The sequence below is a fragment of the Schistocerca serialis genome, chromosome 5 (genome assembly GCF_023864345.2).
Source record: "Schistocerca serialis cubense isolate TAMUIC-IGC-003099 chromosome 5, iqSchSeri2.2, whole genome shotgun sequence".
NCBI lineage: Eukaryota > Metazoa > Arthropoda > Insecta > Orthoptera > Acrididae > Schistocerca > Schistocerca serialis.
This window is the reverse complement of record NC_064642.1, coordinates 136049109-136074949: the sequence shown is the minus strand read 5'-3', so window position 1 is coordinate 136074949 and position 25841 is coordinate 136049109. Positions and strand designations below refer to the sequence as shown.

At 39.4% G+C, this 25841-nt stretch overlaps 1 protein-coding gene across 1 annotated transcript in view; it reads right to left on the bottom strand.

Annotated features, from left to right (window-relative positions):
• The window catches only part of LOC126482269 (zinc finger and SCAN domain-containing protein 2-like), a 182670-nt gene extending 160946 nt beyond the window's left edge, over nt 1-21724 (bottom strand). The window contains exons 1-2 of the mRNA XM_050106250.1: nt 21391-21724; nt 9790-10686 (exon numbers count right to left, since the gene is read on the bottom strand). Coding sequence (XP_049962207.1) covers nt 9790-10686; nt 21391-21555 — 1062 coding nt within the window. The 5' untranslated portion in view covers nt 21556-21724. The remainder of the gene's footprint in view (nt 1-9789; nt 10687-21390) is intronic.
• Between the last annotated feature and the right edge of the window lie 4117 nt (nt 21725-25841).

Below are 25841 nucleotides of genomic sequence, written 5' to 3'. Positions count from 1 at the left end.
CGTTAGAAGTCCACAGAATTAGGCAGGTACATAGGTCAGAGACATTTGTTTTGGATAAACAACAATTTAGTTACTGAACAAAGGTACAGAAAAAATGTACATGAGATCTGCAGTACAGTATTATACGTAAACATCTGATTCAGAAATAAGATTTCTGTTGAATTTTGGACAAATAGAAGGGTCATACAATAAATGACTTGAAGAATTATATTTCAAAACTTCTAATAAGATAGCTACTGTTTACTCAGAGTCTACAGAATTCTGCAAGGTTGAAATGACAGCTCACAGAACCTTAAGAAACTGAAGTAACTTAAAAAAAAAAATCCTAGTCACTACATAGAGGAAGCACTGAGTGGCACAGTGAAAGTAGATTGCTAGGTATTATAGCACCGAGTGGCACAGTGAAAGTAGATTGCTAGGTATTATACGTCTTTGAGATGTAGAAAACTACATATTCTATTTGGGTATGGCCACTAACAATCCTTTGACCATATGAATGGCCCCCACCAAAATGTGGCCAAGAGACAGATGGACCATCCATTTGCCAAACAAGCTGCCCAACACAGTGTGCTTGACTTCAATGAATGCTTCACAGACTGTGCTGTGTGTATTGTTCCCAACCATAAAGCTTTCCTGAACTGTATAGGTGCGAACCCACCCTGTAACATACTCTTCATTCCTCTAAGCCCCCTGGCCTCAACCTTTGCTAATCTCTAGACCCACCTGCCTTCAGTCTCGTCCTGCTTCCCCTCCTGCCTCACACACATTTGCTACCTTCCCCATCCCCTGATGCACCTGCACAATCCTTTCACTTTCTCTGCTTCTCTCCCTTCCCCTCCCCCCGAACACGGCCAACTGATGTTACACCTAGTAGTGCACCATGCTGTTCCCATCACATCCCAGCTCACTCCCACAAACAGAGCTACAGTACCTTTCCTAATACCACCTGGCTATCCCCCTCCCTGCACCATACCACCCTCCAGCACCACCTCAATCCACCCCAGATCACATTGCTGCTCACCACAGTCTGGCCTTGGTGCGTGGAGACAAAAGTGGCTGTGTAAGTGTGTGTGTGTGTGTGTGTGTGTGTGTGTGTGTGTGTGTGTGAATCCAAAGGACTCTGTCTGACAACTTACAATATGTACTCAGTTCCTTCTCTACGTGGTGAGTAGCAATTACCTATTTCAGATATTCCACTGTCGAAATTTTCACTCTGCAGTGGAGTGTGCACTGATATGAAACTTCCTGGAAGATTAAAACTATGTACCAAACCACGACACAAACTTGGGATCTTTTTACTCTTTGCAGGCATGTGTTCTACTGACTGAACTATCCAAGCATGACTCATGACTCACAGCTTTACTTCCCTGCACTGTGCCTAAGCTACATCTCTGCAATACCCTTAGGAGTGCTAGAACTGCAATTTTTGCAGAACAACTTCTGTGAAGTTGGTAAGTGAGGAGATGAGGTAAAGGTGAGAGTAATGCTGTGATGACTGGGTTGGGAGTTGTGCCTGGGTGGCTCAGTCGGCAGAGAACTGGCCCGTGAAAGGCAAAGGTCCCGAGTTCAAGTCTCAGTCTGGCACACAGTATTGATCTGCCAGGAATTTTAATAACATTTTCTTCAACTGCCCGATGATGTATTTAGCAACTCTGTCAGATGTACAAAAGGAAAGTACGTGTAACATTGACCACATCTGGAAGCGCATGTGCAGAGGGGCCACTGTTGATATTGGAAAGTGGTTATCTGTACTTCCATATTGGGGAAATATACGGCCACCCAGGACTGTACTCATTCTCAATTGGTAATGTCCAAATTTGCCTCTACTAGTGAACTACGACAACTGTTGCTGTTTATCTGGGCTGATTTGGACTCATGTTACACAGCACACATGGTTTCTGCTTAATACCTTAGCTAAAATACGCAACAACTGCATATCAATTTTCATTTGGAATTTTGGCTATTACTAATTTCCTTCAAGAACTATTATTATTTGATTTTGTGCACTAGTAGTTCAATTTTAAGTTGTTTTTACAGAAGTTTACTCTGTGCAATAAATGTCATTAGCCTTAAAGTGAGGGTTACAACAAATGTCCACACTTACGTATCTAATGTTAGTGTATGATTGGTAATATGGCTAAATACAAAACAATGTCCACAACATGAGAAAAAGAAACCTTATGATAATATCCATACACATCATTAGTGATAAACTTCACATTTCACAAATAACTAGAGATAAAACAATGAAGTGGTAGGAAATGGAATGAACACATTAAACGTGCCACGGGGGTGGCTGGGGGAGGGGGGGGGGGGTTGGAAAATTTAAAATTTGTTTGGAGGATTCCGAAATCATGCAGTGTATCTATCAAGGGAACTGAATACCAAACCCTCAAGCAACCTACTCATGCACCTCACTGCAGTAATTACAGACACTGAAGAACTTCAAAGATGTGCTGCTGAGACCATAACAGGTCAGCAGGCCTATACTTTACACGAGAATGATAGTCATCGCAGTCATTAGAACAAAGGTGGAAACTGAAGAGAGTCAGAGTATCACTATTAAAAGTAGACTGCGTAACAATTCCTACTACTCCCCCTCCCCCCCCCCCTCTCCCTCTCCCCCCCCTCTCTCTCTCTCTCTCTCTCTCTCTCTCTATCTATCTATCTCTCTCTCTCTCTCTCTCTCTCTCTGTATGTGTGTGTGTGTGTGTGTGTGTGTGTGTGTGTGTGTGTGTGTGTGTGTCTTTCTCTCTGTCCTTCCCTCACCAGTTATATGATGTGGTGATTGGTTACCGTTACTCCTTCCATTACGTGTATTCCACCCACTGACAAAATTTTCTTGTAAGTATATGCCTCTCTTAAAATGGGGACAATATTAGGGGAAAGAAAACTGGCGTTCTACGGATCGGAGCGTGGAATGGCAGATCCCTTAATCGGGCAGGTACGTTAGAAAATTTAAAAAGGGAAATGGATGGGTTAAAGTTAGATATAGTGGGAATTAGTGAAGTTCGGTGGCAGGAGGAACAAGACTTTTGGTCAGGTGAATACAGGGTTATAAATACAAAATCAAACAGGGGTAATGCTGGAGTAGGTTTAATAATGAATAAGAAAATAGGAGTACGGGTAAGCTACTACAAACAGCATAGTGAACGCATTATAGTGGCCAAGATAGACATGAAGCCCACGCCTACTACAGTAGTACAAGTTTATATGCCAACTAGCTCTGCAGATGACGAAGTAATTGAAGAAATGTATGATGAAATAAAAGAAATTATTCAGATAGTGAAGGGAGATGAAAATTTAATAGTCATGGGTGACTGGAATTCGGTAGTAGGAAAAGGGAGAGAAGAAAACGTAGTAGGTGAATATCGATTGGGGCTAAGAAATGAAAGAGGAAGCCGCCTGATAGAATTTTGCACAGAGCACAACTTAATCATAGCTAACACTTGGTTCAAGAATCATAAAAGAAGGTTGTATACATGGAAGAAGCCTGGAGATACTGACAGGTTTCAGATAGATTACATAATGGTAAGACAGAGATTTAGGAACCAGGTTTTAAATTGTAAGACATTTCCAGGGGCAGATGTGGACTCTGATCACAACCTATTGGTTATGAACTGTAGATTAAAACTGAAGAAACTGCAAAAAGGTGGGAATTTAAGGAGATGGGACCTGGATAAACTGAAAGAACCAGAGGTTGTACAGAGTTTCAGGGAGAGCATAAGGGAACAACTGACAGGAATGGGGGAAAGAAATACAGTAGAAGAAGAATGGGTAGCTTTGAGAGATGAAGTAGTGAAGGCAGCAGAGGACCTAGTTGGTTGGTTGGTTGGTTTGGGGAAGACCAGACAAGAGGACCTAGTAGGTAAAAAGATGAGGGCTAGTAGAAATCCTTGGGTAACAGAAGAAATACTGAATTTAGTTGATGAAAGGAGAAAATATAAAAATGCAGTAAATGAAGCAGGCAAAAAGGAATACAAACGTCTCAAAAATGAGATCGACAGGAAGTGTAAAATGGCTAAACAGGGATGGCTAGAGGACAAATGTAAGGATTTAGAGGGTTAACTCACTAGGGGTAAGATAGATACTGCCTACAGGAAAATTAAAGAGACCTTTGGAGAAAAGAGAACCACTTGTATGAATATCAAGAGCTCAGATGGAAACCCAGTTCTAAGCAAAGAAGGGAAAGCAGAAAGGTGGAGGGAGTATATAGAGGGCCTATACAAGGGCAATGTACTTGAGGACAATATTATGGAAATGGAAGAGGATGTAGATGAAGATGAAATGGGAGATACGATACTGCGTGAAGAGTTTGACAGAGCACGGAAAAACTTGAGTCGAAAAAAGGCCCCGGGAGTAGATAACATTCCATTAGAACTACTGACGGCCTTGGGAGAGCCAGTCCTGACAAAACTCTACCATCTGGTGAGCAAGATCTTGAGACAGGCGAAATACCCTCAGACTTCAATGAAGAATATAATAATTCCGATCCCAAAGAAAGCAGGTGCTGACACATGTGAAAATCACCGAACAATCAGTTTAATAAGTCACGGATGCAAAATACTAACGAATATTCTCTACAGACGAATGGAATAACTGGTAGAAGCTGACCTCGGGGAAGATCAGTTTGGATTCCGTAAAAATATTGGAACACGTGAGGCAACACTGACCCTAAGACTTATCTTAGAAGCTAGATTAAGGAAAGGCAAACCTACGTTTATAGCATTTGTAGACTTAGAGAAAGCTTTTGCAATGTTGACTGGAATACTCTCTTTCAAATTCTGAAGTTGGCAATGGTAAAATACAGGAAGCGAAAGGCTATTTACAATTTGTTCAGAAACCAGATGGCAGTTATAAGAGTCAGGGGCATGAAAGGGAAGCAGTGGTTGGGAAGGGAGTGAGACAGGGTTGTAGCCTCTCCCCAATGTTATTCAATCTGTATATTGAGCCAGCAGTGAAGGAAACAAAAGAAAAATTCGGAGTAGGTATTAAAATCCATGGAGAAGAAATAAAAACTTTGAGGTTCGCCGATGACATTGTAATTCTGTCGGAGACACCAAAGGGCTTGGAAGGGCAGTTGAACGGAATGGACAGTGTCATGAAAGGAGGGTATAAGATGAACATCAACAAAAGCAAAACGAGGATAATGGAATGTAGTCGAATTAAGTCGGGTGATGCTGAAGGAATTAGATTAGGAAATGAGACACTTAAAGTAGTAAAGGAGTTTTGCTATTTGGGGAGCAAAATAACTGATGATGGTCGAAGTAGAGAGGATATAAAACGTAGACTGGCAATGGCAAGGAAAGCGTTTCAGAAGAAGAGAAATTTGTTAACATTGAGTATTGATTTAAGTGTCAGGAAGTCGTTTCTGAAAGTATTTGTATGGAGCATAGCCATGTATGGAAGTGAAACATGGACGATAACTAGTTTGGACAAGAAGAGAATAGAAGCTTTCGAAATGTGGTGCTACAGAAGAATGCTGAAGATTAGATGGGTAGATCATATAACTAATGAGGAGGTATTGAATAGGATTGGGGAGAAGAGAAGTTTGTGGCACAACTTAACTAGAAGAAGGGATCGGTTGGTAGGACATGTTCTGAGGCATCAAGGGATCACCAATTTAGCATTGGAGGGCAGCGTGAAGGGTAAAAATCGTAGAGGGAGACCAAGAGATGAATACACTAAACAGATTCAGAAGGATGTAGGTTGCAGTAGGTACTGGGAGATGAAGAAGCTTGCACAGGATAGAGTAGCATGGAGAGCTGCATCAAACCAGTCTCAGTACTGAAGACCACAACAACAACAACATAACAGGCACAAAGTTATGCCCTATGGTTTGAAATGACCTCTGTCAGCTAATATGTGAAATACCACAAAGCATGAAGGATAACAGCTTGAAAGTAAAACTTCAAAATACAGTATCTGTTAAGAAAGACTTACAGTTTTCTGTGTACATTATTAACTGAGAGGGAATTGTGCCAGATTCAGCAAAGTAATATGCCACAGAAAACTTGATGCCACCCAAGAGAAAGAAATAATTAAATGCCATACTTGGCTTCTATGGGGTTTGTCCTTGATCAACAATTTAGCATTACTACTTTTAATAATAAACCAATATGAATTTATATGAGGTCTAGGTTCAGTTGAAAAGTGACAGTGAAACCAATAAATGTGAATGTGAAAACTGGGTTCTGATAGCTATACAGGGTTTGTCAACACTTTACAAAGTAAAACTTAATTTTCCCACAACTGGAAGAATCATCTGATTATTATAACATCTGGTACTGAAAATCAGTCACTAATTTGTCATCTTAAGAACAAAACGAAGGCCCATAATTTAAACTAACAAACAGTTACTTCCATAAGAAGGTTGAAGAGAATTCAGACTTACAAAAAAATCTATAAAAGTGAAATCTTCATAAAAGCTAAAGAAACTGAGGAACATTTCCATCTGTGCCTTAAACACAAATCTGTAAATCTATGGCTATATTTCAAGTAATTAATTGCATTTCCTAATTTTTCTCAATTGTTTCCATCCTGGATTTTTTGTTAAATTTTTCTGATTCAAGAGAGTTTTGTTTTTATGTGTCACAACATTCTTTTCATACTTTTCTTATCCTTTATTCCCGAAACCAAAGTAACTTTTCTCTGAAACAGTCAAAACACTTGAGTATCCTCTAAGCAATAACACACTGACATAATGGGATTTAACATGATACACTACACAGAATCTGAAAACAGATATGTATCTGTCTCCCACATTCTCATTAAATCAAATAATGGAAAATCGATGATGGAGTCATGACAATACTACGAAAAAGAAAGATTGCTACTCACCATATAGAGGAAATGTTGAGTCACAGAAACACACAACAAAACGGCTGTATACATATTGAGCTTTCAGCCAAAAGGCCTTTTTCTAAAGTAGACAATGCACACACATTCATACCAGCACAACTCACGCATACATGACCACCGAATATGGCCACTGTGGTCGGCTGGGGTGGGGAGGAGGAGGGATAGCAAAGTAAGGCGTGGGGGAAGGTAAAGTGCGGCTTTTGGGAGTATGCAAGGACATGGGGTGACAGGTGCAGTTGGGAGGTTTGAGGGGAGGAACAGATATTTTGTTGGTTGTCATGCCCCTGTACAACACAGCACAGAGGTTGCAGCTTAGTTGTGTAGACATGACTCCTTCACAGGCAGCCCTGCCTTTGATGGGATAGATGATCCTTGTGACCAGACTGGAATAGGTGGAAGTGGGAGGATGTATGGAACAGGTCTTGCATCTAGGTCTACTGCAGGGATGTTAGCCATGAGGCAAGGGATTGGCAGAAGGCATGGAATAGGGGTGGATGAGGATATTGTGTAGGTTTGTTGAGTAGTGGAATACCACTATGGGAGAAATGGGGAGAATAGTGCATAGGATATTCCTCATTTCACAGCACAATAAAAAGTTGTTGAGACACTGGCGGAGAACATGATTCAATTGTTCCAGTCCTGGGTGGTACTGAGTCACGAGGGGAGTGTTCCTTTGTGACCAGACAGCGGTACTCTGGGAAGCGGGACCTCAATGTAGAGATAATGCACAGGAGATCTGTTTCTGTACAAAGTTGGGAGGGTAATATCGGTCTGTGAAGGCCTTAGCGAGACCCTTGGTGTATCTGGAGAGGGAAAGCTTGTCACTACAGAGGCAGCGGCCATGGGTGGCTAAGCTGTATGAAAGGGATTTCTTGGTGCGGAATGGGTGGTAGTTGTTGAAGTGGAGGGATTGCTGGTGGTTGGCATGTTTGATATGGATGGGGATACCTATATAGCAGAGGTCATCATCGAGGAAGGTGGTTTGTTGGGTTGAGGATGGCCAAGAGAAGCGAATGAGTAAGATGAGGTTCTAAAAGAATATAGACAGGGGTTCTCACCCTTGGTCCAGATCATGATGTCATCAATAAATCTGGACCAGGTGAGGGGTTTGTGATTCAGGCTGGTTAGGAAGAATGCCTCTAGATGGTCCATGAATAGGTTGGCATAGGATGGTACCATGTGGGTGCTCATTGCTGTCCTGTGGATTTGTTTGTAAGCAATGCCTTCTAAGATGATGCAATTGTGGGCGATGATACAACTGGTCACAGTGACCAAGAAGATGTTTGTAGGTCAGGAATCAGGCGGGTGTTGGGAAAAGTAGTGTTCAATAGTGGCAAGGTCATGGGCATCAGGGATGCTAGTGTAGAGGAAGGAGGCATCAATAGTGATGAGCAGGGCACTGTGTGGTAAAGGAACAGGAACTGTGGAGATTTGTGGAGGAAATGGTTTGTGTTTTCTATACTGGAGGGTAGGTTATGGGTAATAGGCTGAAGGTGTTGGTCCACAAGAGGAAAGATTATCTCAGTGGGGACACACTAACTGGCCACAAAGGGGCATTCTATGTGGTTTGGTTTATGGACTTTAGGAAGAATATAGGAGGTAGGAGTGTGGGGAGTGGTGGGGAGAGGAAAGAGATAGACTCAGTGAAGAGGTTCTGGGATGGGCTTATGGGTTAGAGGAGAGACTGGAGACCCTGTTGGATTTCTGGAATAGGGTCACTGTGGTAGGGATTGTAGGTGGATGCATCTGATAACTGGTGGAGTCCTTCCACCGAGTAATCCCTGAGGTTCAAAACCACAGTGGAGAAGCCTTTGTCTGCAGGTAGGATTTTAACGTCAGGATCTTTTTTAGGTGGTAGATTGTGGTTCTTTCTGTGGGCACAAGGGTATGTCCCATGTTGAGGGATTTGGTAAATGATAGTAAGGCAAGGTCTGAGATTCTGGAATGATAACAGGGAGTGATTTAGGGGCAGTGGGGTGGCTCAGGGTTGGATGGAGAAGCGAACTGAGTCAGGCAGACCTCAACATTGGCTCTGGGTTGAGTCCAATTGGTAGGTTTGGTGGTGAAAAGGTGTTACCACAGTAGGGACTGGGAGACAGAGAAAATGTCTTTAACAAGTCTAGCATGACTGAATTTGGGAGTGGGGCAGGACTTGTTAAAGGCATTCTCTCTTTCTCCCAGTCCCTACAGTGAAAACACTTTGGCCACCAAACCTACCAATCAGACTCAAGCCAAAGCCAATGTTGAACTCTGCCTGACTCAGCTCACTTCTCCATCCAACCCTGAGCCACCCCACTACCTGTTAACATTCCAGAATTTCTTGACCTCAAACCTTGTCTCACCATCATTCTTCAAATTGCTTAACACTGCTAACCTTACATCTGCAAGAATCACTATCCGTCACCTCAAAACAGTTCCCAACCTTACAATCCTACCTACCAACAAAGACTCCACCAATGTGGTTTTGAACAGCAGAGATTAAGTGGTAGAAGGACTCCACCAGCTGTCATCAGATGCATCCACCTAAAAACCCAGCCACAATGACCTCATTTCAGAACCAGCCTCTCCTCAAATCCTTAGGCCTAAGACTATAGTACCTCTTAAGCTCCAATGCATTACATACAAGTGAGGCTTGTCTCTAATAATGCTTATCTTGCAATTGTCAATTTAGGTATGAAAACTCACAGAAAAATTATGGTTCACAATATGATGCAGCGTATATCCATTCTGTAAATTATCAGAAACCTGCATTCTATAATTTTAAAAATCAATCATGTTATTATGTGCATTATATCTGGATAACTGTTACACCAAAAAAGAATAGAAACTAAACATTAAGCAAAAATAAAATAAAATAATTACAAAGAATAAAGCCTATAAGGTACATTGTGGCAAAACTATGAAGAGAATTGCAGTTTTTAAACCAACCTGAGTACAGATACTTTGTTGCATTGACTGCGGTTGAGATGGAATTTGAAGCTGAGGATCTTGGGCTGGATGCTTCTGTTGCTGATGCAATAATATTTGTTGCTGGTCCTGTCGTTGCTGATTAAGAAGATGCTGACGCTGTTCCTGCAGCTGAGCAGGTTGGTGCAGTTGTGTTTGACAGTGAGTACTAAGGTGGTGATGGGACTGAATTTGCTGTGTCTGTTGCCGCAGCCTTGAGGGTAGTGATGGTGGTGGTGGTGGTGGTGGTGGTGGTTGTTGTGACTGCTGCAGCTGATGGCGATGATGGTGGTGCTGCTGCTGTTGGTGGTGTTGGTTAGGAAATTGCTGCTGATAATGATGCTGCTGCTGCTGTGGATTTGGTGGTGGAGACTCCTGCTGTAGCAAAGTGTGTGGGCCTATTTGTACCTGTGACCTCGTTTGTTGTAGTGATGTCACTGCTGTTACATGTGGTTCACGTGACTCCACAGCACAAGATGGTCGCAAGTGGTTTTGTACTGGTGTTACAGGCTGTACCTGCATTGGTAAAATATGCGCAGAACCTTCGGCTCCGGCTGCAGCTGACGTAACAGAAGCAGATGGCAGTGGCCTTGACACTGACAGAGGTGCCAACAGCAACACCGGTGTTGTCAGTGTGAGTGTGGCAGTAGCGACTGGCGTCACCTGGATGGGAGAGGCAGAGGATGCCGTGGAAGAGGACGTCACCAATGTAGGACAGTCTGCAGTGGGTGGTGCTGTCAATGTTCCTGCAACCTTGGCCAGTACACTTTCCAGGTAGCGTTCTGTGCGTAAACTCCGCTCGCGGAACTCGAACAGTAGATCTAGCTTGTATACACATTCTTCACAGACCATCTTGGGTAATCGATCAGTACTGGCAACCTACAAAACACACATATATTACATTATAGGGATTATTTTAGAATCACTGTAGGCCACAGTCAGTTATAGCACACTCACATACAAAATGTGTAATATTTTCAAAAACAATACAGCTACACAGACTACTGTTAGCTTAAGACATTTTTTTTTTCCTTGCTTGTAACAGGATTAACTACCTTTTTGGAACTGTATCACATCTCTGTATATATAGCTCAATTATGCACTTATTGCATGTATTATTCACTGACAATCAATTTCATTTTACAAAGAGATCAGTCTCAAGAACTTACCAGTAGTATCCATCTCAACCTGTATAGCCCTTCTTACAACAGTTCTCTACATTAAAAGATTTTCCATACCCATGAAAGAATAACATCAATGATTTGACAAACAAACAGTGACATGTACCTTGCTGGAGCATTGGGGCCACAGTGGTTACTGATAGTTTGAAGCAACTTCTAAGAAATGGTCAGATAATTTAAGCAATGCGATGTGAGTTAGTTAGTTACTTACTTGTTCCATTCATTTTCACAGAGAACACTACATGGCAGACACAGTTCAAAGAGGGGCTTATGCAGGAAATAAATTTGTTTTATTATAGATTGTCAATTGCTTAAGTCACACAATCACACATTCTGTCAAGGAACTTCAGATTCCAGAATAACAGGATACTCTTTTGACCACTGGTACTGCACTGACAAGAGACCAGCAGTAGAATAAGAAAAACTTTGTCTCCTCATTTTCAATGGAAAGTATTACGTAAGATCTCATACATTTGCAAATTTAGTCAAATGTATAACACCCTATACTTCGCAGGCAAGAAAACAAATTTTGGGGGTGTATAAGAAATTCTGGTTCTGTTAATCTATCAATAGCAAAAATGGATCACTTGAGAGTTTGCAGATTTCTATTATCTTTATCACCTCATTTCAACAACACTTTATTCTCCTAACTTGGCACTGCACTCAGTACACCCATTATTATTCTCATTTCAATGCTATAGGCATACCTCATAATCTTAGCACAAGTGGAATTTGTGAATTTATTGAGGAACTCTTGGTAGTGAGAAAGCAGTTATCTTGGATGGAGAATCATCAAGATATGTAAAAGTAACTTTAAATGTGCCCCAGAGGAGTGTGTTGGAACCCTTGCAGTTCATGTCATATATTAATCAACTTGTGAACATATTAATAGTAACATCAAACTTATCTCAGGTGATGCAGTTATCTGTAATGAAGTATTGTCTGAAGAAAGCTGAAAAAATATTAAGTAAGATCATGATAAAATTTCAGAATGGTACAAAGACTGAAAACTTTCTTTAAATGTTCAGAAATTTAAAATTGTGCACTGCGCAAAAGAAAATAATGTGATATCCTATGAATATAATACAAATTAGTCACAACTAAAATCGGTCAACACATAAGAATACCTCGGTGGCACAGGGGGACACATAGATGCACTGTGTAAAAGATAAACAAACAGATCTTCATCATGCATAAAACAGCTAAGACTGTGGATGATAAAGTCCTCAGATCAATGTATTATGGACTTGTCTTCCCACATTTGTCTTATTCAGCTCATATATGGGGAAGTGCACAAGCTGGCTACTTAAAAAGAACATTCACAATTCAAAAAAGGGCAGTGAGATGCATTGCAAAAATACCACCAAGACAGACCTGTAGGCAAGCTTTTGTACACTATAATATTATGATGGTATATTCACTGTACATATACCAAAGCATAATGGCAGTAAGGTCAAGCGATAAACACCTCCTAAATAAAGATGTACACAAACACAGTACAAGAGGAAATGAAAATTACTGCATGATAAACAGAAATCTAAAACTGTCTACGACTGCCCCTGAAGAAGCAGGCAAAAGGTTTTTATTAAACTCCCTAAAATCATTAAAAAAGAAACAGACCTAAAATGTTTTAAAAATCATCTGAAACTATATCTCACAGAGAAATGTAACAGTTTGAATGAATACTAAGATGGTGTTTAAATATGTTATATCATTACTGAAATGTACCTTTAAAAATTATCATTTCTGTATGTTATTTGGATTTGTGTCTATATATAGTGTGAAACATGTAATACCGTTGTATGCTTATATACTATTTCTGTTTAATTATTTGTTTCATTTATATATAATGAAATCAAGTTTGATGTTGATAGCCTATTGTATTACACACCCAACACTCTCAGCTGGATTTTCAGCTGGAGTCCATGGGCAAAGAATAAATAAATAAATAAATAATGGGACAGTCACATGGGCTAAAATATAGGGAAAAAGTGTGGCAATCTCCAGTTCATTAGTAGAACAGCTGGAAAATGCAATCTGTCTATGAAGGAGACTAGTTTATGAAAGACTAGTGTGGTATATCCTAGAATACTGTTCAAGTATGTGGGACACATACCAAATAGAACTAATGGAGGATACTGAAAACATACAACAAGGGGCATCACAGATGGTTGCAGGTTTGTTTGACCAATGGGAGAGCATCAAGGACATGCAGAAAAACTTGAACTGACAAATACTTGAATGTACAAGCAAACTATCCTGAGAAAACCTACTTAGTTTCAAGAACTAAGGTTAAATGGTGAATCTAGGAACTATAACAACTATTTACTACTCCCATGGGTATTGCAAAGACAATATTAGATTATTTAAAGGTATGCACAGAGACATTTATGCTCCATACATAAATGGAACAGAAAAAAAGTGCATATGGATGTACATTCAGATATCTACAGATTTTACTGTAAGTTTTCAAACACTAACACCTTTCTCCTACACAATAACCTGATGTTCACAATTCCCATGACTGTGTTTTGTATATTTAGTAGGAATGTGCCACCATACAATGTGGTGAATGTCAACTAGAAAAAAATGTGCTTGGATGTAAATATTTATTACTAATAGAATAAAATATACGTACTAAATGTACATAGGGTATTATTCACCTTCTCTATTGGCGATCTTTCATGAGCTGAATTTATTAGCCCGCTGACTAGTTCCCCTTGATCTCTGCTTTAACATCATATAGTTCAAAGATGTGTTTCTTAATCTCATGCCTAGCTGCTAGCTACTCCCTTTATCAAAGAGGTTATCACAAATTTTTATTTCAGTCACTTCTTTGATGGTGCTATCCAGGAAACCATTTGTCTCTTTAACAACAGATGCTTCATCGAATGCAGTGTCTGTTTTCCAGAGCATGTTCTGCTACCACTGATTTCTCAGGACACCACAGGCAAAAAGAACCTCTCATGCTCTACATGCACCGTTCAATAATAAGTAAAGCCCGTCCAATGTAGCACTGTCCACATACGAACACTATTTTATATATCTCTGGTGTTCCAAGGCCTATATTATCTATCACAGACCTCATGAGTTGTCAAATCATTGATGGCGGCCTGAAGAAGGAATTGAGTTTATGCTTCTTTAGGAACTAGATAATCTTTCACTTACTGAGCCACAGAATGGCAAAACAACAAGCTTCTTCATGTCCTCCTCAGAGGCCTTCCACGCATGTGCCTTCTGTGAAATGGGTTGCAAAATTTTTTGTTGTAGCTGTTTTCCTTAAAAACTTTTGATAAGAGGCTCAGTTTTAGGCTCTGCAGGAACTGTGTCCAAAGCAATGTCCTCAGAGTACTCTATAAACAAGTTGGCTATAACTGGAGGATGTGTTGTGTTGCACAATGAACATCATCTTGGTGGGCTTTAATGTGGGCAACAGTATTGGTGATGCAAGCGACAAGTTCTTCACATGTACTCATCTTTGTTGCATGCACATTCCCCTTTAACCAGCCCCATAAATAAAGGATAATGGTGTTAGGTCAGGTGACATGGCAGGCCAATTAATGGGTCTGCTACGCCCAACCCACCATTGTAGAGACATGCTATTCAGATAGTGGGATACTTGACTGGTAGAGTGAATTGGTGATTAGCATGGTGCAGGTACATCTGCCTTCGCTGGTCTAATGTCACGAGTTCTAAAAGTGCAGGTAAGTCTTCTATCAGGCAATGTGTGTATGCTTTGGCTAACATGTAACTTGGCAGGAACACAACCCTATCACTGGGTCATCATACCATACTCAGTGTTCACTGGAAACCTAACTTGGAACCTTGTTTCCCTGGTGTCATGTGGGTTTTCCAACACCCATGTATGAGAACTGCGGGTGTTCATGATACTTTTGCATGTAAATGTAGCCTCATCTGTAAATTAAGTGTATTGCACAATGTTTCTGTGTACAGCCAACAATTCACAAAATTGTCGCCTGCCTACTGAGTCACCTGGAGTCAGATGGATGGGCTGCACAAGGAATGGGTATAAGCCCTCGGAATGTAACATATGCCACACTTTTTCAAGATTTTAAACATGGCTGCAACAGCAACTGTTGAAATTCTTCACGATAAAGGATGACAGCCAAAAACAGTTGCAGTTAATAAATTTTTATCCTGCAACTGTTTTTGGCTGTCATCCTTTATCGTGAATATGCCACACTGATATTTGTGGAATATGGAGCTGACCGCTAATGCACCTTATACTGGGTACAGGTGGTGGGAATCCGCTGTACCGTTGCAATAATATTTTCCCATTCCTCAACTGATTGGACGGCCACATGTTCTGATGTCATGTGTACAGTGGGTACTATTCCAGATTCACAAAATGTTTGAAAAATCCTAGGAAATGCTCTGGCACAGGGGATTCATGGAACAGGAAAATGTCTGTGGCATTCTCTCACAGCCACACAGGCACTGCCATTACAAAACCTGACGTAAAATGGGTATGCTCGCAGCTGTTGCTTCGGTGTGACGTAATGGTGCTGCCACCTGTTGGAGAATCCCCACACTGCTTGTAGGATGAATCAGTCATCTGTTCCACCATTATTCTGTCCACCACAGCATCTACATAGCATTTCAGCAAGTAATATTCACATTTTTCTTTATAATCATTTATGTATGTGTGCAGTCTTCAACCAGCTCCAGTTCCGTAACAATCAAAAATCGGACACACGTTTATAGGACTTTTACAGTTTATTTTCACATGTAGAATCATCTCACAAATTATGAGACATTCCTTCTGAACACCCTGTATAGTACTGTAGTGAGCACTGGTGACACCATAGACAGCAGTAGAAATTACACAACAGCTGCCACTTGACAATGGCCAGAAGCACTAAGCAAAAAGCTCCAATTCACATGGTTGAAAGCTTGAAATAATTTTGTAAGTAGGCCTGTATATCTCCATGAAACCATGAGTTTGTACAGTGAAAAATTGTCTGTTACTGTATTGTTTCTTCCCTGCATACTTGTTAGGAAATTCAAAGTGGAGGAGAAGCAGGAACACAAGTGTATTATTACTATCTTCTCAGTAGTTGCCCATGTAAGTCCATATGTTAAGTCTCCACAAGACAGCTAACTAATATTTACCCTAAAAATTGCACTTAACACTTTTCTACATTTTAGACAGAGAATTATTACTACGAGACTTGCAAAGTGCAGTTCTGTTCCTGCGAGATAACAGGATGTAAAGTCCAACTTGCAAAATTTAAACTTTCTATCATATTCGTAATACCCACACACGGCATCATTTTTGGCTGGAGGGCAGCAAGCCTGCTCAAACCCATGACCAATTTAGGAAGTTTTAAATGGATATGCACCCTTTTTAATACTGCCTAAATCATCCATGGGTTGATGCAATCTGCCACACTTCTTCAAAAAAAACAGGCAGAGAGAGAGTGTGTGTGTGTGTGTGTGCGTGTGTGTGTGTGTGTGTGTGTGTGTGTGTGTGTGTTTGTGTGTGTGTGTGTCTTCAGCTGAACGTATTACTACAGCTATGTCAAGCATCCCCTGTCAACACACACACACACACACACACACACACACACACACACACACACACACACACACAAAAGAGGCTCCATAACATGACATTGCACATAAAATTCAACAAAATCTGCAAAAAGAATGACTAAATTCCACATTACATTAAAGTAAAAGGTTAAAAACAGTTCTGCAGTGGCACAAAAGTAAAAGTTATTTGCAGAACGGTATTGGTTACTAATCACAATTAAGATACTATATTCAAAAAAACAGTACCTAAACATGATACTGTAAGAAACTCATTTAGAACAAGCACACAACATAGGAAACCCCATAGTTCCCATGGCACTGATAGAAAAATCTTAACACAACACATACACAGCAGTGAAATATTTACAAAATGAGAAGAAACAGAAAATAATGAAACTAAGAATAAATAAGACACAAAAATACATTTACATTTGGCATGTGAAACCACAAGAACACTAACACATTTCCACTCATATTTAGTTAACCTGACAGACAGAACTACGAACAAGAAAAAATGCTCTTGGAAAAATGGTTGAAACACTGCACCAACAGCAAGGTAAACAACCAATACACAGAAAATTTGAGAGTAGAAACTGAACACATCCTCACATCTGAGGAACAACATAACAATTGTGAAATACACATAGGACTGATGAAAGAAGTGGTAAAAAAAAGAAATAAAGAGCATAATTTAAAAAATTGGAAAACACATAATAAGAACAACTGAACAGAAGCAGCCACAATGAAAACGTTAAAACAAAAGTTTATAAACAATAACACTGCAAAACAAGATCAGACACTGGAAATGTAACAGTACTTATGGGCAAAGAATAATACATCACAAAAACCAAAGGATACACAAACTCCAACACAATACAAAAACTGAAATCAGATCCAAATACATGATTTCAGGCAAACCTGAAATGAACACTGAAAAACATCAAATTTTTGCTTACTGATAAACAGAAATACTACATAACACAGAAAAACCCACAAGCACCGACACTCCGCAGCCAACCATAAATACATAAGGACAGCATGCCAGTGAGACCCGTTATTAACTTCAGGAAAGCCCCAACGTATTACATAGCCAAACATCTTCCAAAGTTAACCACAAAACACTACAAAACAGAAAACAACAGAACAGTGATAAACAAAGACCTAATAGAACACATCCAAAACATACAGGTACCACACACAGCATCAATGTTTCATTTAACATAGAAAAAAATGTATAGCTCCACCCTTATCACCGAAACAATAGGCATTGTAGAACAAAATCTCACATTCTACAACCACCTCACTACAGAAACAACAAATATGTTGAGACTGTCAACCAAACAAAACTAATTCCAGTTTGAAAGTGAATATTATCTGCAAAATGATAGACTGCCCATGGGATCCCCAATAACGGGAATATTAGCAAGTATTTTTACCAGTAATCTAAAAAAAAATCATATATTTGAAAAGATAACCAGTAATAAAAGATTTAAAATCACATATTGGTACAGATATGTGAATGACATTATTTGTCTGGTACATGAGCCAAACAAAAAAATTGATGAACTCTACTCCGAAATCAACAAAGCATATCCAAACTTAAAAGTCACAAATGTGAAAGAAAAAGAAAATCAAATAAATTTTCCTGACAGAACAATAATAAAAGAAAATGGCAAACATATATTTAACATCTTCAGAAAACCAACAGCCACAGACACAATTATCCATTCCACACCTAATCATCTCCACAACCAGAAGCTTGCAGCACTATAAAGACATATGTTGCATAGATTAAACAGCATCCCATCCAACAAAAGAAACTATGAAAAATAAATTAATCAGTCATAAAAAATGACTAGGAACAATGGGTATGACACATATGTAGTACACAGACTCAATCAAAAAATAAAAACACAAATACAAAGCAAACACATTTCCAGAATATCACAAGATGCAAGCTCACAAACACACTCAACACACATACTACATAATGACAACATCACACAGAAAAGAAGCAGGTGGTACACTATGACTTACACACATAAATTAACACACAGAGTGGCAAACATACCTAAGCAACAGGACTTCCAAATAGCATATAAAACTATGCAAACCCTACAGCCAAACTTTAGCCAACCAACAATCGAGAGGGATGAATTCCAGGGATCAGGAATGTACGAACCTGAATATCAAAGTTGTGATGCAATATACACAGGCATAACATGCAGGAATTTTAAAATGTGGTACAAAGAACAAATCAGGTGTTGGAAGTACGAAACAAGCCATTCCACATTTCCAGAGCACTTTAAACACTGTAACCACCCTCCTGCAAACATGGGACAAGATTTTAAAATAACCAGAAAAAACAACAATGACAAATACCTTACACAAATGCAAGAAAACTTCCACATCCAGAAAGCCATTTCTGGAAATAAACACACATTTTCCGTAATATTACAAACAAATGTGTCAGTATTGCAACTATAATCTTAAGTTCAAATTTTGGAAACACGACTTACACCTTTACCTCCGTGAAACAGAATCAATGAAAAATTTTAAGTGCTTTGGAGCAATGATTGTTATTCAGCACTGAAATACCTACTCATGTCAATGCAATGCTCTCAAAAAGTATTATTTTTAGAATAAATGGTTAGACTTCCTGTCTAGCAGTATTACCTAAAGAACAAATCAACAAACATGTTTCACCATAGAGGAAAGCTTACTAACTGTTCAATTAGTGATGTATCCAACCTGACATTCTTTATGCGTATAAGAAAAGAAATCAGCTAACATGATCCACAACAGAGGACTTACCATCTGCTCATACCAAAAGTGTGCCTTTAAAAAGCTACAGACTAGGGCACAATAATAGAATGGAATTAATTGGCAATCCTTGATTAGCGCAACTTGGATTAAGAGAGATGGAAGTACACAATCAGCTACTTTAGGATTTATAGAAACTGAAATAGTGACATTTGTTAAGTCTGAATGTGTAAAAAGCGAATTCTTAGAGCACTCTGAATTATTCAATATAGTTGGTCATAAGGTAATATTAAATGAGCTACAGGCACTGTGAGTTAGAATGACAGCTTGGTATAAATGGTGTAAATACACAACACAGAAATAAGTCATTGCAATCTTAAAAATGAACAACCATCTATTAGTAGCTCGTTGATATGTCCACCCCCAGAATTTTTTTTCTTCTTTCCGTACATCAACCATTTGGTACAATAGTATCGGACATGTCCAAAATACACAAAAATAATAATAGGAATACATATAACACATTAACAAAATAGGAAAGGGTAAGGTGTGGACCTGGCAGGGCTATAGGAGATGCTATTAAACCAGAGGAAAATAAATTTCAGTGCCAATGTGTGCAAGACATGGAGCATCCCAGTAGTTTAACTGCATTACGTGAATGTCTCTTATCAGTTTCTAGAGTTAAGTGAATGGTAACCACTGACTTCTTGGTGTGCCAGATCTAAGTCTGAGGAGCTCAATGCATGTTTGCATAACCTACTGTCATTAGCACAATTCATCATGACATGTTACAACACTCTTTACACATTGAGGTGAAGCAGGTTGGCACTGCAGTACACCACTGTAATTCAACAAGACAAAGCACTGTTCCAGTTTGATGATGTTATTTAAATGTTGTCTTCTGAAGGCAAGTGGGTTGGATGAATCTCCCAGGGTTCAATCAATATACTAAAGGTCCATGGAAGAAAATTAAATAAAATGAAGAAACTTTAATTGTGTGTTTGAAACTTCATTGAACTTGTTATCCCAGATTCAATGCAAAATCTTGTTCATGTAACACAGTAACAACGAAAACAAATATCTGAACTGTGTTTGGCCTACCCTAAAGCTACTATCTAGTGTAGGGAGACCATAACTGCAACACAGCAGTGTCTGTTAAAACATACAAAGTGCTGAAATAATAAATACACTACAAGGTGCCTACAAGTAATCAACATGCAGTAAAACTAATCTTAAGGAAAACAAGCAGCATGAAATCATCTTTTACTAGGATTAACTGTTACATTAAAAATAAATTATATTTTGGGTGTCACATGTTTTTATTTTAAACGAATAATTAACAGACACATTCCACACATACAGTTCCGTCAATGAACATGAATCAGAAGCCAAACTAAATGTCAAAATGTGCATTTTGGGAGAAAAAATAAACCAGATATCACGAACAGAAAAATCTCGCATTCAATGGGTTACCTGAAGGATTGCAGTTCAAAGAGAACCAGGTCTAACAATACTACAACACCATTAACGCAAACTTGTTCATGGTAAAAATTTTTGATTATACAGACACACGAAATCATGCAGGCTATTGGCTTGCATTCTAATACTCAAACGGTGTGTACTGTAGACACGCAGCTAGTCTTGTATGTAAACAATAAACGCCGTATTGTCGTGTGCACGTAAAACAGAGCTTTCGGCACATCACAAGGTATTTGATGGGCTAACGATGAGTACTTTACGTATTCCCAAAACAAAACGAAAAATAGCTGTGAACACGTCTCACAACGAAGCATACCGATTCATGAGCTGTAGATTTTACGCAACAATCCAAATCAGCACAATGCACATGAAGGAGCGCGATTGTCTAGATATTAAAGAAGCTAGTGCGATGCAATATGCTCAATATGGACAGTAGGTTGCAAATTACTTTCATGCATTCTATTTTAAGGCAACTGATATGTAAGGTTGCAGGCAGGAGGAATACAAATCTTCACTCTTCCGTTACTCTTGAGGCTTAAATTTTAGTTCAGGACGGGCACTTTTGAGGCAATACTGCTGCGAGTAGTGAAAAGTGTCAGCATACCTGCACCGGTAAACATGCTTTTATCTTTTTGAAAATCTGACGGGTATCTCCCTCATCTTCAAAAATTGGTAACCCGACTAGGACATTTGTCTTCGCCGCGCAAAGTCTGCACAGCTCATTGAACTCCTCGGTGCTTAAAGGCACACTTTCAAGAACGGCTGTCATTTTTTTCTGTCGGGGTCCTTGCTATTGCTACAATTAGGAACATTGCGTCTTGTTGAACACGCGCGCCTCTTTCTCTAGGTGCCGGTCTTTTCTCATTGTTCCTCCTACTCAATGCCCTCGATGACATTAAGTCGTCAATACAACAAACATGTCACTTGCGTTAAACCAAAGATGCTTCTTACAGTAAATTAACCAACGATCTCCTTAAGAAAGAGACGTTGTAGCCTTGACTTGTGTCTAGCCCCAGAAGTGCAATTACGGCTCCACGGACCAGAACCCTCAGGGGAAGAGCCGAATGTTGAGAGTTAATTATTTTTCTATGCTTGTTGTTATATTTGGTTTTTATTTGTAGCAATTCTCCCTATTCCATAATAACTAGATCATACCGAACAAAAACTGAACACATATTTTCTCTTAAAAACAACGTAAGAGCCTTGAAAAACAGTAGATACAAAGAATAAATGCAAGCGCTGAGCTCATTGGCCACCTCACTACCGTCTCTGGGCTACTGTCGACTCTCGACCATCCACATATGACATATCACTGTAAAAACCAATTCACGTTGTACGTCACGTCGCGTACCGTCAAAGCATTCCGCAGTGCATTTCAAGTGGCAGCATCCACAATGGCCGCCCCGTTCCTTCACGTCAAGTCACGGTATCTCATTTCATTTCACTTCATTTTTACTGGTCCTTTTAATCATTTGTTGTACAAAGTATACAGAATTATTTAGGACAAGTCATTGTGATTTACAATACACGTGTTTAAAGCGTATAAGAATATTTACATTGATTTATATTATCACAACCGAAAATTCAGGTTACATACATGATATTTAACACAAGTAATTCAAACGATTTTTTACATTAAACTTTTGATTAACATTTCATTCTTCTTTTTTAATATTTGGCAATAACGTTTTTGTTTCAAGACATTCACTTATACTATAACACCACTTTTACAATGAATAGCAGTTTTAACTTTTGAAGTGTCTTTTATTGTTTTAATTCCATTAGGTAGGTTATTGTATAGTCTGTTTCTTACTTGCAGTGGTCCATTCTGTTTTAGTGTTGTGTATGCATGTTGAACATGTATATTCTGCTTTCTCCTTGTGTTATAAGGATGAATACTCTGTTTAATTGATAAAATATTGCTGCTATTTTCTAAGACTTCCCTAAAAATATTATTACTTGTAAAATATATAGACAAGATAGTTGAAGAATGTGAAGTTTCTTAAGTAGGGGCTTGCATGAGATTCTTGAGGCAGCAGTTTCTATGACTCTTACAATTGTCTTTTGACGTATAAAACAACTTTTGCTAGCAGATGCGTTTACCCAAAAGATTATGCCATATCACAGTAAGGATTCTGCCTGGGCGAAGTATACACTTTTTATAGTCTCTTCCTATGTGCAACCAGAAAGAATTTTGATAGTATAACAAATGGCATTCAATTTATTTGTCATGTATTTTGCATGTTTGACCCATCTTAGATTATCTTGGATCCATATTCAAAGAAATTTTGTAGAGCGCACATTTTCTAAAGATTCTGATAAACAACTCTATGTCTCTTCACATTCTTCAACTATCTTGTCTATATATTTTACAAGTAATAATATTTTTAGGGAAATCTTAGAAAATAGCAGCAATCTTTTATCAACTAACCAGAGTATTCATCCTTATAACACAAGGAAGGAGCCTCCACGTATGCACTATCTGAGATAAGAGACCGAGAATCATCTGTCAGATAATGCCGGCATCCCCCGGAAATGTTGCAATAAAAGACAATGGCCAATCCTCCCAACACTGGAAAAGCAAAAAGAATGGGCTCTTCTCAGAGCCAACTCAGACGATTGCAAGCCTAAACGTAGAGGGTATCACCAAAAACAAACAACAAACCATATCACAACTTTGCCGCACGCACAAATGGGACATACTGTGTATACAAGAAACACACAAGAAAGAAGGGGCAATGAGACCAGAAATAGAAGGAATTAAATTAGCCGTAGAAAATCAACATCCTAAATATGGCAGCGCTGTCTTCACAAAACCTGAGATGGCCATAATATCAACTAACAGAACTACATACAATAACATAGAATTACTGACTGTCGAGTGTAGCACCTTCACCATAACATCAGTTTACAAGCCGCCCGGAGAGAAGTTCAACATGACTTTGCCGTCAAACTTCAACAACCAGAAAACATAGTTCATCTTAGGAGACTTCAACTGCCACAGCACATAATGGGGCTACAAACATACAGACGACAACGGACATAAATTAGAGCAGTGGGTGGAAATAAATAACTTATCCATGATCCAAAGCTACCATGCTCGTTCAGCAGCAAAATCTAGAAGTGTGAATACAACCCTAATATTTGTTTTATAAGTGCAGATGTGGAAAACCCATGCTTAAAAACTGCATACGCACCTCTTCCTAAATCACAACACCGACCTATCGGAATCCAAATATACGGTGCTTTGAGAACAACGAAAATACCATTCCACAGACGTTTCAACTTTAATAAAGCTAATTGGACAGAATATGCTGTGGAACTGGATGCAGAAATAAAAAATCTACACCCAATTCCGGAAAATTATCAAACTTTCGTAGAGACCCTCCAAAAGATTTCTCCAAGACACATACCCGAGGCTGCAGAGAGCATTTCATCACAGGTCTCTCTGACGAATCAAAGATCATCCTGAGGGAGTACGAAATGCTTTACGAACAGGACCCCTTTAGTGAAGAAGTGGTCCAATGTGGAGAAACACTAATGGAAATGATTAGTGAATCAAGACAAAGGACATGGGTCGAAACTCTGGAAAGAATGGATATGACCCACAACAGCAAAGTCGCTTGGAACTTAATAAAAAAACTTAATTGTGATTTTGGGACAGCTAAACAATGCTCTTCAGTTACACCCAATCAAATTGGCCATCAGCTCCTACTAAATAGAAAACCCAACAAGAAATGTCAGAAAATAAAAATCAGCAGAATTCAGAGTCAAGAGTCAAGCATGTTCGAAATACCATTTACCATGAAAGATCTTAATCATTGAATAAACTCAATGAAAAACGGGAAAGCAGCAGGAGTCGACGATATATGTGTGGAAAAGATCAAACAGCTCGGACCTAATGCCAAGCAATGGATCCTGCAGCTCTTTAATCAATGCTTAAAAACGTGTAAGATCCCAAAAATGTGGAGGAAATCAAAGGTAGTAGCGCTACTAAAACCTAGGAAAGACGCAGGTCAACCGAAGAACTATCGCCCAATAGCACTCCTGTGCCATCTGTACAAAATGTACGAACGAATAATCCTAATCTGCATAGCAAATATCGCAGACTAAAAGCTCATTCCCCAACAGGCTGGATTCAGACCCGGGGAATCATGCACCACTCAAATCCTAGCACTCACAGAACACATAGAGTAAGGGTTTGAAAACAAATAAATAACAGGTGTAGCATTGGTGGACTTAAGTTCTGCAGACGACATAGTCAACCACAGAAAGCTCATGAAAAACTGTACTGTACATTTAAGGATCATCAGTTCACAAAATCATTTAATCTCTGCTGCAAAACAGACAGTTCTATGTAATGCTGGACGGGAAAAAAAGCCGATGGCGTCGACAAAAGAACGGTCTAGCCCAGGGCAGTGTGCTGGCCCCCCTACCATTTAAACTATACACCAATGATCAACCAACACCGGAACGTACTACCCATTTCTTGTATGCCGATGATCTGGCCATTACAACGCAAGGAAATAGCTTCGAGGAAGTAGAAGGGAAATTGGAAAGCTCGCTACACGTAATGTCTGAATACTATAAAGAGAACTCCCTCATACCAAATCCATCTAAGACACAGGTTAGCGCTTTCCACCTCCGCACAAAACAGGCAAACAGGAAGCTGAACGTCACCTGGAATGGCAACAAACTGGACCATACGGACAAACCAACATACCTTGGTGTCGTGCTGGATAGATCACTGACGTACAGATATCACTGTGAAAAAACCTGCCAAAAAGTTGCTGCCAGGAACAATATTTTAAGAAAACTGACGAATAGTGAATGGGGAGCTAGTCCGACTGTATTACGAACAACTGCTCAAGCACTTTGCTTCTCCACAGCAGAATATGCATGCCCTGTATGGTCCCGATCCACACATGCCAAAAAAGTCACTACAGTCCTTAATGAAACATGCAGGCTAACAACAGGATACATGAAGCCCACTCCACTTGGGAAAATATACAAAGCTGCTGGATTCTCATATCCTGAATCCCGAAGAAATGCGCA